Source organism: Aedes albopictus, chromosome 2 (genome assembly GCF_035046485.1).
Source record: "Aedes albopictus strain Foshan chromosome 2, AalbF5, whole genome shotgun sequence".
Taxonomy (NCBI): Eukaryota; Metazoa; Arthropoda; class Insecta; order Diptera; family Culicidae; genus Aedes; species Aedes albopictus.
In genome coordinates, this window is record NC_085137.1 from 509,320,431 (window position 1) to 509,336,199 (window position 15,769).

At 40.0% G+C, this 15,769-nt stretch overlaps 1 protein-coding gene and 1 long non-coding RNA gene across 5 annotated transcripts in view; one reads left to right on the forward strand and one right to left on the reverse strand.

Annotated features, from left to right (window-relative positions):
• LOC109404753 (protein ECT2) overlaps positions 1–15,769 on the forward strand; it is a 151,926-nt gene that overhangs the window by 91,451 nt on the left and 44,706 nt on the right. For 3 of the 4 annotated variants that reach the window (XM_029870296.2, XM_029870295.2, XM_029870298.2), the window contains exon 2: positions 7,066–7,291. In XM_029870296.2, the coding sequence (XP_029726156.1) occupies positions 7,066–7,291 (226 nt within the window). Of the gene's footprint in view, positions 1–3,472; positions 3,938–7,065; positions 7,292–15,769 lie in introns of those variants that run through there. The other variant, XM_029870297.2, reaches the window with a different exon arrangement.
• LOC134288739 (uncharacterized) overlaps positions 1–15,769 on the reverse strand; it is a 110,822-nt gene that overhangs the window by 27,842 nt on the left and 67,211 nt on the right. The window lies entirely within an intron of this gene.

The window sequence follows — 15,769 nt, forward strand, 5'->3', positions numbered from 1 at the left end:
TCGGCGCCCTTTCTGTTGAGATTGTAAGATTTCGAACCCGTGTTTTGAATCTGGCTACAATTATCCTCTTCTCATTAATATCTTCCCACTGCATGAGCACAGCGTGGACGTGAGCGCTGAGCAGGAAACTAACTCCACGGTGATGAGGAGCGTGTGTGCCTCGTAGACCAGAGTATAGCAGAATTTGACCCGACGCCAATCTGTGTTCACCAAAGTTCGGTAAACGGACTTCGCTCAGTCCTACGATCTCAAGCTCCGTAAGGCATGCCTCATTGACTAGTTATGGCAGTTTACCCTGCTGGGTAAGGGTTAATACATTCTAAGCTCCAATTCCTGTCCGTTGTTTCCAGGGGAGTAAGCTGGCTGTCAACTGGGAACAAATTGCGTCTACCCTCTATTTAATTTTAGTACCATTAGAAGGACGTAACGGCCAACCAAGAAAATATCTATTTTCGTTCGCAAAATTGATTTTAACACCGTTTTATCATGCTAAAAGCAAGTCAGCATGTGATTGAAGCATAATCCCACACATTTTATTTAGATTATATTGAAAAATTTTATTCCGAAAAAAATCAGTGTTTTATTTTCGCCATTATGAAATATTTGCCTCTACTCTCACTTGTTTTTGTTTTCGTTTTGTTTGGAGTGCGGAAATCGGTTGCAAATTGAAAACTCCCAGAGCGGTTCTGGTGCTTTAATATGAGGATAATTTAACACTCCAACTCAAAAAATTTCGATAATTACCTAAAAAACTGAGCATCAGCACCGAAAGGAAGTGGTTGTTTCGTGCTAAAAGTCGTTGCCGTTGAATCAGTTCATAATCTTTCATTTTCGGTTTCTATAACGGTTTTTGGGTTTCGAAAACAGTAGGTTGTTGGCCTAAGGTCCCCTATCCACCGTGGTGGGGCTGCCACCTTTGGTATAGCTTCAGGTGGAGGAGCATTTCATACTCAGCCGCTAGATGACAGAACAGACACTGTTTGAGCCGCACCTCCTTGGTGAACAGACACTCGAGATGTACCTCCTCAAACTAGCTGAAGTCAGAATGACAACAGTACCCAAGCTGTACTACCAGCTAAACACACTACTCTTAACTGGCGGTCTTTGTCATAATTTGACCCATGTGAGCATAAGGTATGGACTTGTGAGAACCAGAGCTATGTTCGACGCTCTATTTTATCGACTCACCGTTTTCCAGCCCAAATAACTAAAAATATATATCTTTGATTTTTTATGCCGAATTTTCCGAATTTTTTGCTACCATATTAGAAAAGCAGCTATTGTGACACCAAACGATCACGTTCGTTTTTGTTTTCATACGTGCTTACTTCTAACAAAAATACAAACAAAACAGAAACACAACTGCTTTAATTTAATTTAAACACAACTGCTTTAATTTAATTTAATTGTTTTGAGTGAGGAAAGCCTTTCAGATAACTCTGTAGCGTTAGGGAGGATTTCCTTATATTGAGAGATTGCAGTTTCCAGGCAATGTTGAGATCGTTACAAGTAACTTGACTATTTTTCTCCATCTTTTGCGTTGGCGTTTATTAACGATGAAGACCCATTTTTGTGTAATGGTACACCCCCATCCCCAGAAATCAGTATTTTGTTTAATTTCAGAGAGCGAGTAAAGACGCGCAAGCCTAGGCACCAGGGCCAGGACACAGACCAAATACCTGTGTTCCATCCCAGGAAGCATCAAGGACCAAGGGGTGACATTAACTTCGTCACCCCCATCGATTTTCACCGTATTTTGCTTTTCTCATAAACTGAGCGGTTGGTACGAGATGTCACCATTCGTTGTCTTTATTGCTGAATTTAAAATGCTGCACAGTAGGCCTGGCCGCTTTAATGCTTGTAATGCATCTTCTATGTACTGCAATCATTAATAATGACAAGAAAAATGATGGAAGTAGTCGATTCTATAATTTTCCAGGATTCTTTCAATGAATGGCTGTGTATGTGTAGACTAGACTAGACTAGACTAGGTGAAAATGGAACCGCTTTGTTTAAACTTTTAAAGGAAACCAATACCCTGTGTACTCTTTCGGATTCTGCTATACTATGATTATTTTCTATGTTTATGCAAATTTAAAATTAATCGATCCCTTTTTCCTAATTTTAATCTATACACTAATGCTTAATCTTCATGTCCTCTACAAAACATTATAGTCACCGACAAATGATGCAGACGAATTATGGTGTGGTGCGACAGCAGCACATCGGTACAGTCCAGCTCAAAATTTATTAACATGTACGCCATCTGCTACTTTCAGACATTCTGCGGGATTAGACCCGGTAACATGCAGATTACTCTCAATTTCTCTGCCTACTAGTGGGTCGCTTCGATGTCGTCTTCCTAACAGGCCGGCCGGTCACCTTCTGCTGGCAGCCGACTCGAGATTGAGCCCGAACCAGGGAATGTTACTTTATAAAATCAATATTAACCTCTGTCGGACAACGCTCATAATGCTCTGGAGTGTGGTTGTCGGACACGTATTAGAGGCGAGCATACATAAAACGGAGGAAACAAGGAAGTGTTAGCAACTTTAGAGCGCAGCGTTTGGTCGTACAAGGACAAGCAGACGAGCACTAAGCTGAATGTCCCTTTGATCCTGACCTTAATCTCCGTAGTCCGCAAGCGAACAATGATGCATGGGTGCTCGAGGGCTGGCCGTTAGTGTTGCAAGCATAATCTTCCCTCAGTCGCTTGAACGACTCCATAATTCTCCAATTTATTCTTCCGAAAGGGTCCGTGCCACTTGCTAACGACATTTCTGCCATCGCGCCGACCTAGCCCGGCCAGCCAGCACCGAGAGGCCCAAGTACTGGATATATCTCTTCAATTTATTTTAGGGGTCCTTTCTGTACATTGTCAATCTGTGTGCTGCTCCAGAGTGGGAGAAGCATTACGGAGAATTATTGGATTGTGTATTATTGTCGGAATGAATTGGTGGGATGACGGGGGGGATGGAGACCGTAGAAGAGAATAAACCATTATTTTAAGCAGCACTTTCGCACGTTTGTGAAGCTTGTGTTTGAAGAGGTACTCGAATGAACAACGGCACACTGTACTGTGTTGAAATCGGCGTTATTCGTTCGAAACGGAGTATGGCGATTATGGGTGAAGGAGCTTGATTAAACTTGATTAAAATGACCTCTCTTTAGAAACTCGACGAAAATTTTGATGTCTACGCAATTATGTTCTTCAGTGCACGGCTTATCTGTCTTCCGACTATTGTTTATCATTAAAATTTCTCTCCGTTGCATGATAACAAGCTTCATTAGTCTATGAAGCAAAACCGGAAGATGTCAGTATGCGTGTCAATTGGTTAGTCTCTTTGATTCTTTATCATCTCGTTTAGTAGCTGCCAGAAACATTCAAATCATACGATTCTCACGACAGATCGCGCATTTCTCGCGAGTTGCTACTGTGTTCTATTCGGATCCAAAACAATCCGGTGTGGTATCGGCGAAACTGAGCAGCACTAGCAAGTGCAGCAGTTTGCGGTTTAGGATCCAGTCTGTCTGTGTCTCCCGAGTTGATTGTGGTCTCGATGTGATGATTGATTTCGCCTTCCAGCAAGCTTTGCTTGGCACAATTAGAGCAATGGCAGCAGTGCTAGTGGAAAGTGCGGGAAAATCCTCGTGAGCCACACCGCAGAGCCAGCAAATGGCACATTGTGCGAATCGTATTTCAAGTCAAGTGCAGAGATGTCTGATGTCTATAAATTATCAAATCGTGGCGCATCGAAGCGCATTGGTTGCATACAGCTGCTGCTGATGCTGCTCTTCTTGCTGTTTGGCTCAGTCGCCGCAGAATGTCAGCGCAGTGGATCCGGATAGACCGAGTGATTGACAAACAACCAGCCAAGATGACATAATTGATATACTGGCGAATCCAGTTTTGGTTAGCCAAATCCCGTGCGGACAGGTTGGTGTTTGATTCCATAAACTGGCATTGAGAGGAAGCTGTATATATTCCATTCAGTCTGGCAAATAATGTTTCCGCAGATGTCGCCCGATTTTCCTGCTGATCGAAAATACTGCCGTGGGAACAGCAGGATGACGTATACTCAATTGATTTTCCAATTCATATGAAGTTGACTGCTCACATCTCGATATGATCGAGATAAAAAGAAATCAAGACGAAGAATCCGTTTTTCACGAACACACAATTCTAAAGTTCGGTTTCTACATTAAATTTTACAAAGTTAATCTAATGTAAAAATTTGATCTAAATCTCACCGAGACAAGGAGGTATCTATAACACGAAAAGTAAAGTATTGCGGTATGAAATAGCGCTTGTGAATTGCTGATATCTCGAAAAAAAATTGTTGCTTTGGATTTGTGGGTTTCTTGACCAAGCGGTTAGCGGCGTCACTCGTTTAGGTGGTTCATAAACCACCTCGGAATGTGGGTTCGGTTTCCGCTCCAATCGGCGAAAACTTTTCTTCAAACGAAAAATTCTCCAGTGGACTCTTGGGTGTCATGTGCGTTTGTCCGTTGTCTATTGTTACTAATTTTCAGTCGGTACATTCGCTGGCTGAAGACAGTGTTCAAATTTTCACTCGGCTTTGTGAAGCTTGGCAAAAGTTCGAAAAACTGCTGATATCGGTGCAATCTGAAATAAGTGTGTATTATAGCTACGGAAATTTACACAGCCAAGCTTGAAAAACGAAACACGTCAGGAATTTGTTGTAGATTTCATTAGAATATCATTGATATTTTGGCTGGTACCTATACATTTGTTTCAAACAGCGTATTGTGAGAAGATTTTTCTATTGCCTGCTAGGTCAATATGAGTTCTATATTCTTCATACATGGCGAAACTCGAAGGTATCATGTCTATCAAGACAAGCCTTCTTTGAAGTTACGTTTTGTAAAAAATCCTAAGTTTTCAAATCGACATTTTCTAAACTATATGGAGTCCCATGAGCTGCCCTAGTTAGCTAAAAGTTGCACAAGGCAAAATCGAATTAAAAAATACACAAAACATTACGTTCCAGTACACGCCAACCAATTCATCACCATAGCCATCCACTTAATTCGGCAACAAAGTGTTTTTAAACTGCTGATTATCTTGGACATCAACTCGGCATTTCCTCACCCCGGCCATTTTCCATGCACCCATGAGCACCACGCTTTTCCGTTGGAGTGTTATTGTTTTTGTTTTTGGTGATTTTTCGTAATTAGCAACGTCCGTCCACCATCAACCACAATCTTGTCTTGCATTCCAACATTTTTTTTTCGGTGGTTATGGTGTGCTGCATCTCGATTGCCATCTCCGCTGCTCCGTTGATTTCGATACGACACCACCTTTGCGCCGCTGGAGGTGTTCGGTTGGTGCGGGATGATGGTGGCGAAGTGACTGATTTTAATTAATTGAGCCCCATTAGGCTGTAGTTTATGGAAAGGAACGTCTCACGGTTCGTCATCGAGTGCCGCCGTCTATGCGTTGCATGAGGTTTTGTGCTATTCGGCACTGACCGCAAAGAAATCAAGGAAGTGTTGCAAAGTGCTGACATTAATTCTAATTCAAGGGGTAGATGTTGTTTTTTTTTTTCGTCAATGATGAGTTGTGTAAAATATGGCAAAACTGAATTACAGGTAGATAACATCTCTCGCGTTTCGAATATGTTGGCTTGTCGTCGTCAATTAATATTTTCGAAAAAGCAATTCAAAGATGATGAGCAATCATTACACGAGTAATGTATGCTTAATTATAGGGCATGTAGCAGTTTGCTCAATGGCTTGAATGTCCACCATTAATCATGTACCTATGGCTACGTCCATTCATGCAATCCGAATAATTTATTCAATCAGGTTTACCACCAAACAGAACGAAAACTTTAATTAATACTCATCGCTTACGCCATTGACTGAATGGCTGTGGGGATACAATTTGATCCCATGATTAGCAAAACTACATAGAAACTGCGTCAGCTCACAGTTGGGCGACGACTTCTGTCGTCAAGTAAAGAGGCTATTCACATCTCCAACCACTAAGTCATCATCATCATCATCATCATCTTGTGGAACACATTACCGGCCACAGCAATTTCACTTTTGTTCGCTTTGAAATCCAATACACCTCCGCATGATTCAAGAAGTGCACTATCATTTTACGAGAGCTAATGGTTGGAGTGGTGTCCGTATACTCCAATCGTTGTCTCATCACCGGAAACTGGATAGCATTATAATGGCAACCTAAGAGTGTACAATAGTTGCACGACCAATGTAGGCGGCGGCGTGTGCTGAAAACAATGCTACATGTATCAGATCTCTCGTCAACAGCATTTACCGACTAATTAGCAATCTGGAGTAGATTCTCTTACCGGACAAGTGACGAATATGTTTCGCTTTGGTGTTGCATAACGCAATAATGATGCTTATTTTAGAAGACTTGATTTTAATTCACTTAATCGTGTCAGTCTACGAAAGACAACGATCGAGCGCCGTTAACTAAACAATAAACTTGTGATATCATTATAAAGAGCTAATGATAATTAATGGACGACGCCGTCCTACGGAACCAACTGGCTATGAAGTTCATGGGTGGGGTAGCGTAATACAAACTCTTGTTTAAAACCATCTCGTTAGATTTTTTCCCGCTCGGCTCATTCTCCGCTCATAACCTGCATCATAAATCATTTAGCGGATCATTGGTATGAAGTGCTCTGACACAAGGGGCTCTTCCACATCACTGGCATCTTCACCCGCTCCCGGCACACGGGCAACTTCTAACTCCTCGTTATCATCGTAAGAGATTTTCTTCTCGAAGCTCTTTGCGCTCTTCGTTGACGTCGCTAGCAGTGTAGAGGATTACTCCCGAGAAGCGGTAATACCATAAGCGAATTAATTTGAATTCATGGGATTATACCGACCTGATCTCGGGCTAATTATGTTCACACATTAACTATTTAATTACAGTTTTTCTTACATTTCCGGCACAGCCTATCCCGTGCGTTGTCGTTTAAGCGATTACCTAAGCGGTTCCATAATTAATAACGCGCCATAACTAATCCCAATTTATCTCCCTGTTTTCCGTTTATTTCGCAGCCATGTCGATATCGCCGCCGCCTTCCCGAGAACAAGTGCGCATCTGTTTGGTCGGTGCGGTTGCCCACGACAAAGCCAGTCTAGCCGCGGCCCAGTCGTTAAAGCTGCCGCTCGTCCTGTCGGAAACCGGTGCCGAATACGTGACCGACACCAGCACAGTGACATATTTTGTCCTAAATCAATTTGACGGCCCCGTATACGATGCAATTTATCGCTCAAAGCACAGGTAAGTGGTTAATAGTCAAATCATAAATACATTTTAAACATGTTGGCTTGCCATCCAGTGGCAAATAATTATTCCATTACTGAACCGTTACATAAAACGACAAAGTGCACCAATCGTCCACCACTGCACCACAACCGGGCAGGTGTAAAATTACAACAACCCCCTCTCGGTTGCCACGGTCGGAAATATGAGAGTGCTGAGTTCTCAACAATTTAACCTTAAAGCTCGACTACGTATGGCACATTTGTTGGTGATATTTTTACATGTGTCGTACGACCACAAACCGACGAAAGCAAATATCGCGTGACTAAGAAAAGCCCGTTTCGTGTTGAGAAACTTGACACAATGTACTAGGAGTACGATGACCATTTTGTTCTCAGTGTCCGCTCTGTTGATCAGATTGCCAGATGATCCACTCAAGGAGAATGGGACAATATAGCGTTTACCGCTTCGTTGGTATGGGTCTTTTGGTACGATATCACCAAATTTTGGCGGACCACAAAAACCATTTTCTGTTCTGTAAAAAAATCTTGTCGAATTAAAAAAAAAAATCAGATCATATCAGCCTGAAACAAAGCTTTTTTAATCCATATTAACGTCCAAAACAACTGTACAAAATTTGGAAGCGATTGGTTGTGTCCATTGCTCTCTTGCAATATCACGCGACTTCGTGGAGCAATATCAGTCTTGATTCATGCGTGAACGCGCTACAACGGATCAGATGTTCATCATACGCCAGGTGTTGCAGAAATGCCACGAATACAACGTGCCCACACATCACTTGTTCATCGATTTTAAATCGGCGTTAGACGCAATCGACCGATACATACTAGCTATGGCAGATTATGCACGAATACGGATTCCAGGATAAACTGATTCGATTGATCAAGGCGACGAAGGATCGAGTGATTTGCGTAGTTCGTGACCCTTCGAATCTCGCAGAGGGCTCGGCAAGGTGATGGTCTTTCATGCTTTCTGTTTAACATTGCTTTAGAGGGTGTAATAAGGATAGCGGGGATAAACACGAGTGGAACGATTTTCACGAAGTCCGTTCAGCTGCTCGGTTTTGCTGATGAGATTGATATTATAGCTCGCAAAATTTGGGACGATGGCGGAAACGTACATCGGGCAAAAGAATGAAGCCAAGCGAATTGGGTTAGTCATTAATGTTTCGAGGACAAATCACATGATAGCAAAGGGCTCTAGGAACAAATTACTATGTCTATGGCTAAGTATATGCCATAGGCTTTACTTCAACGTCATCGGTTACATGATTTTATACAAAAAAATTGAACTTATTAGAAAAATTTGAAAAAGTACGTTTTGCCATACCAAATCCCATACAAAATTCAATTGCAATGCGGAATACGGGGACGCAACCAATCGCTCTTAAATTTTGCGCAGTTGATTTGGATCTTGAATGGAGTCGAAAAAGCTTTGTTGTAAAAATCGACCTTGTTGACCCAGTCTAATACTCACATCCTACATGCATCTAAATCGGCGCGCAATATTTTTACTAGTAGATGTTATTGTGAACACTAGGTATAGAATTTTGTTAGAAGATGGTGTAAAAAAACTTTACAAAACCTAGGGTAAAATAGGGTAAGTGTTCCAATTATGGCTATAGTACCAATTATTCACCATAGTTGATTTCCACCATTTAACGATGTAGATCAACAAGAAAAAATTTGTGAACAACAGATCACGTTCACAAAAGACGGTTGCAGTCATTTAAACTCCACATTTTGCTCAAGGTGTGGTAGAAATAAATCATTTTGTTTGAAATTTCGGCTTTCTTGCGCTTTTTTCGCCATAGTGTACCACTTATGGCTAATCCCATAAGAATGCATTCAAATAGTGCGAAAAGGAACCGAAGTTGTATCCATAACTGGTACAGGGTTCCTATCATTGGCACACGCTGTAATAAATACTAAAGGTAGTTTTGACACCGTTCCTATATTTTTCCTGTAAAGTATGAAAACTAAGCTATTTCTTTAACATATCGATGACATTCGTTGGTCTTCTCGTTGTTTTTATACAAATAGTTTTCCTTAGCTAGCGCCATAATTGGTACAGGCACCCTATATCTATTTTGGTCCGAGTGCTTTCAACTTGGTCACTCGTGAAAAAATACATGCTAAAGTTTAAAGCACAGCTAAACCTTGTGCTTCTAACTAAGTTCCAGCCAAATTTATGCATTTTCCCCATAAAATATAGATTGTTAGACTGGACAAAATTGGTGCTTATACCGTGTATGCAATACACATTTGGTTTGAAGTTTGCCAAATTCTTAATAGGGTTTTTATTCTCATAGGGTAGCGAACCACTTGGGCAGCGGCCGGTATTTTGGTCACTCTTCGCTATAACTCAGTCAATTCCAAATCAATTGACTTGAAATTTTGTACACGGCTAGATACTATACGTATCTCATCGCGTTCCAAAAATTGTGTCAATTTATTCAGAATTGGCTGAGTTATAGTAGAAAAGTGCCCAAAATAGGACCCCTGCCGAAATGGTTTCACTTCCCTAGTTGAGTAAGATTGTGTAGACAACTTGATTGCAAAGGGGGTGTATATAAGATTTACGACTATAATAATAATAATAATAATCAATAATCATGTTTCAGTCAGTACTATTTTGATTACTTATTCTACAATGCTTAGTTTTGAAATCAAAACAAATACGCATGCGGCTTTCAAAAGAAACTTAAAGCCTCGACTGAGGTTCAGCAAGCAAGCACAAGGAACTTTCTTTTCTTTATTTTCATCTAGCTATTTAATCTCTGCACTCGTTCTAGCTGTTGGAGAAATACTTAGAAAGGCCGAGCCACTTCCATTTAGTTTTAACCACTCAATAGTGACTAGACTCTTTTCCGGACACACCACATTTCGGTTTTGCTGCTCCGTTCCATTCTAACACGTGTTTCAAATTCACAGCTCGTTGGATAGTGCTTTCGATCCGATATTACCACTAAGAATTTTCCGTCTTGTGCATTTCCATTCTCGCCGAGATGGCTCTATCTCGGGGGTCAAACTAGTGAATTTCGCACTTTAGCACTTCATTTGAAAGGCTGACTTTTGCCGTTGATGCTATTCTAAAACTACCACCACATTCTTGTGGTACGACCGGATTTGGCTGAGGCTGAAACTGAAGGCAAATTCAACTCGATGTTGAACTGGGTCTATATTTGGAAATCCGTGCAGATTCCGCTCTTCAAAATATCTACATCGATAATTATTCATCTGTAATGCCACGAGAGACACTTAAAAATAATTTCCAAAATGCGATGTGCTCAATGCTCAGCTTATACTTGGACCCGCTTCATGATAGGTAATCTGATTACAAATTCAAAGCCCGCGCTACACACAGTCTGACATCCCAATAAATTGTCCCCCCGCGTTCTCCCCGTAATGTCGATTTTCCATCTAACGCCCAAATGGTGGCAAAGTACCGTGTAATCCACTTGGCAACAATTGTGTGATTCAACGTAGCAGCCAGCCGATGTGCAGTGCGGTGTGTGCTAGCTACCTGGCACCCTCACCGCACGCGTGCCACTAAGCCGTTCAGGATCAGGAAGAATTGATTTTCCCTCATGATATGAGCCAGATTGGGAGGGGACGAGGCAGCCAGCGAGTCAACAAGCAATAAATTCGCCAATAAAATAATCAACTGCGCTCTGCAAAATCACTTATACCACTTATCCGACTGGCGGCTGGGAGGAGCGATATGTAAGGTGCAATGGGGACAAGTTGGGAAAAGGTTGTGTTGCGAGAAACAACAAACAACTATTTTTTTTCAGAGTTTGTTCATTTAGTCGAACAACGCCCACTTTTCTCTTCAGCATAATCACATCCTTCAAAACTTCTTTAAAAATATCGTCAAGAATTAAATTCTGCTTGAAGTTTCTAATCCACATTTAGGATTTCAAGTTTCTACCGGAACCAACTAGGAGTCCATATACATTTTTGTTCATCGGCCTAATGTCCATCTAGTTCTGCACAAAATTTTGAATATTCTGGACACAAGTATTTTTTTTTACTATTTTGAAAGGTTTTCCTGAAAATGTGCATTATGCGATACTCAATGCAGCTCACAATTTTTAGCCGCTAATCATATTTATGTTAGAAAAGTCGCCGTTTTGTAACTTTTTTGCAATTTGTAAGTCAGTATTTGGTCACTATTTTCTTGAACTTGGTCACGAAAATAATCATTTCAACTGTCGGATTTTGAGACCAGCCCTGGGATTGCGCTAAGATCTCTTAAAGGAATATTTTTTTTGAAAAAAAAAATCTGTAAGAAACTTCTAGCGAAACATCTTCTAAATTCATTTGCAGAAATCTTACTTCGTGTCCAATAAGTTCTAATACGTAATCAAATTGAATTCATTTTACATCTGTTATTAGGATTTTCAAAGTAAAATTATTTATTGAAAGGCCATCTAACACTAACGTTAGTTCATTTCAGCTGGCACGCACGCCATTTCATTGGTATTTTGACTCATTTTAACAAGTAATGGTTTTAAGTTAAAACAAATTAGGTTTCTGTCCTCGTCGTTGATAGTAGACCAGTAGAGAAAAAATATGAGATTCTGTATTGGTAAAGTACGAAGCCGTTTTATTTTGTTCAGAATAAAACGCTAATTAAACAAAAATGTCCATTTTGTTTTAAGGAGATATGTTGTGTTAAAGAAGCATGCCTGCACAAATTTCCCAAATGGAGGAGAACGTGCCTCTAGAGCCGACCTATCTTATCTTGTTGATTCACACCATTTTCACTACTAAAACATGCTTGTATCCCTTGTGTGGTAAATTTTATCCAAAATTTACGCTTCATGGACACATTCTACCATGACGTTACAACGTTTTGATCACTTTTTGGCCAGATTTTTTACTCTAACTCATAAATGCGTACTAGAGATGGGTAATCAGATTTGGAGCCGTTGAAAAAATCCGGATCAGTGCAGTGAGCTAGTGAGCTGCCCATGATCACATAGTTGACATAATCACCATTGACAAAAACAGCATTCACAAGCTAATATCTATCACATGTGCATAATTGTGACCAGTTTCCGGGAATCCTCAAGGAATTTTATTTAACAGGGAAAATCCTGGAATACTGAAGGCATCCAATCTTGAATATTCAGGGAAATTTTACTCAGAAGTACATTGCTGGTATAAATAAAAAAGTTTTTGAATAAGTAGTGTTAAAGCTTTCACTATGTTTGTAGTAAGAACGATCAAAACACATATTTTTCTTGTAATACTGAAGGATCTTACTGGAAGCTTCTGGTTCCGAGAATATGTTGGAAAGTCTTCCGGATGATTATCCTTCCCGGGACTTCTCCCAGAGTTGCTACAGGAGTTATTCCTGAGATTTTATCTAGGGGTCCTCCAAGGAGCTTTTCACGAATTTTATGTTGAAGCTCCTCCCAGGACATCTTCCATAGTTTCTCCTGTGTGGCTTCGTGGTCGTGCGGTTAGTGTCACCAAGCATCGTTCTAGGAGCGCGGGTTCGATTCCCGCCGCAGCTGTCAGGAAAAGTTTTCGGCTGTGCCACTGGGCGTTACATGCTAGTCCGTTGTCTAGTGTCGTGCTTCCTTCAAACAGCGAATAGCTCACTGGAAGTACTAAACGCTTTTTTTTTTAAATTTATTCAAGAAATTTTCGTGAGCTTTCTTCTAGAGAAGTCTTTCTAGATTTTTACAGGAGTTTAGGCTGGGATATTTTCTAAAAGTTCTTGCGGGGTTTCTTTTAAAGTTCAACCAAAGATTTCTTTCAGATTTTCTCCTGAGACTTCTTTTAAAAGATTTCTTCCGGTGTTGGCCCTAAAGACTGCCCCAGAAAGTATGGACGCACCTAGTCTTCAGTTGTCTGTGCCTAATTAATGGTTCTTGTTTCGGGCTTCGTTTTCGCTGTTTCTGCTTACTATAGGATCGACAATTCAAATGTCCTTTACCACGATGAGCATTGAAATTCGAAATGGTAACTTTTTTGGTCATACCCCGCTTTGTGTAAGTTAGGAGGTTTTTTCTTGTGCTCAAACACCTTCATTATTTGTTTATCCAAATGAGGGTTAGCAGGATCTTTATTTTTTACCCAATGCTTAAACGTGTTATCCCCACCGTGGTTACTGATTACACAGCGCAACATTTTTTTGTCTCAAGAGCAAACTTATGTGTCTCCGAAGGATTTTGGGCCGCTGAATCCGAATCCGGACTCAGATTTGCTCTAACACGTCACAATTTTGAGCTATACCTCAATTTATAGGGCAAAATGTGTGATTTTGGGCTTTTTTGAATGCAAGTCATTAAGCAAGGAAATATTTTTTTTTAATCAATCAAAAGGTTAATTGGTCAATTAACATCTAAATTAACGACTCATGCAAAATATTTCGTTTTACCTTATCAAATTTGATAGATTGAAGCATTTTATATTAGTATAAAAACTTGCATGCAACTTTTGGAGGATGACTTGTATGGGAAATATCGTACCTAACATAAATCGCTTAAAATTATCAAATTCAATTTGGTAAAACGAAATATTTTGCATGAGTCGTTAATTTAGATGTTAATTGACCAATTAACCTTTTGATTGCTTAAAAAAATATTTCCTTGCTTAATGGCTTGCATTCAAAAAAGCCCAAAATCACACATTTTGCCCTATAAATTGAGGTATAGCTCAAAATTGTGACGTGTTAGAGCAAATCTGAGCCCGGATTCGGATTCAGCGGCCCAAAATCCTTCGGAGACACATAAGTTTGCTCTTGAGACAGACAAAAAGTTATTTTTTGTTACGCTGTGTTACTGCTTGCACGATTTTCTCCCTTACTCCCACCATATTTTGTTCATTTCCTAAGTGACCTTTCAAACTCTGTACATCGTTTGTGCACATTTTTTCGATGATGTTCAGCTTTCAGTTCATGTATTTTGAAACAAACTGTTGGAATCGCAAAAACCGCTATACAAATGTTGAGGAAATAGGTTGACCAACAGGATGTAGCTTTCAAAAAAAAAACTAGTCATCAATAGTTTTGAAATGCCAATATTTTCTTACTGCGTCCATACTTTCTGGACCGGTCTTTAGGATGTCTCTCGGAGTGTTTCTGAATTTACCCTGTACTATTTCGTAAGATTTTGGAGTGCCTTATGGGACTTCTGCGAAAACTATTGCTGATTTTTCTCATGATTTTCTTTCAGATCTTTTCCAAACTTTTCCTCGTAGTTGTTTACCGAATTTTTGCAGTGATCTGCCTGAGATTTTTTCCACATATTTTTAGGGATTATTCCCAGAGCTCTTACCGGATTCTGGATGTTCTTTGTGGGATTTCGGTAATAGTTGCTACCAGAGTTCTTGCAAATATTTTACAGAAATGTCTGCTGGGATAACTTACGAAACTCCATATGAGATCAGAAAGAATACAGGTAAAATATTTAGAGAAACATCAAAGACTTTTTGGAGAAACTTCGAGAGGAACTTCGAAAGAAATCCCGAGAAAAACTGGGACATCTCGAAAATGTTTTGAAGGAAATATTAAGGAAATTCTAGAAGGAACTCTGAAATTTCGCGAGGATCTACGGGTGAAATCCCGCGAGAAATATGGGCAAACTCACTGTTTTCTGCATAAATCTCGCAAAAATCACGACAGGAATTTTTGGAAAGTTATTCCAATGAACTTTTTCTTCTTCTTTCTTCTTTATGGCTCTATCCCCCACTGTTACTTAGCCTGCCTCACTTCAACTTAGTGTTCTTTGAAGGGCTTTCTTTGCCTGCCATTGCATGGCATGAACTCGTGGAAGAATTTCAATATATCTGAAAATATCGCCAAAATGCTACACAGATTACACAAAAATAAAGAGATTACCCAGCCTGGGGCTGAAAATCTCTAATAAAGTAATTATAATAATAATGCACTCAAATAAATCTTATCTTTTGGAGACGGTATTTTCGCCTTTCCGGATGCAAACCTGATCCAGAACACGTTTGTAAAGGTCGATTTTCTCGGCTGGGCTTATATTACCCATACGTCTCCAAAGGGTTAAAACATGTTGGAAATAATGTAAAAATTCTTTTTGATCGTTATCCTCTAGAGTCTAGATCATCTCCAAAACCTTAGCAATATCACTGTAAAATCCCCCTATAATATCTGGATGCAGGATCTTTGAATTTTCAAGTATAGTTTAACGATAAAAAAATTAAGTAAAAAGAAAATCGTGTTAAGTACTGTTCCTTTGAATTCCACTAAGAATTTGCATCCTTTGACATATACGTATTTCGACCTCAACTGTAAGGTCGTCTTCAGTGTCTTGTACTTGGCTCGACGCTTAGTGGAATTCAAAGGAACAGTACTTAACACGATTTTCTTTTTACTTACAGATATTCCCCTAACAAGCCCAGGTTAATCATCATCATCATGGATAAGAAATTGAATTGATATTGCTCTAAAATTTCAGTTTTCAATATTCAAACACTGAATACCTTT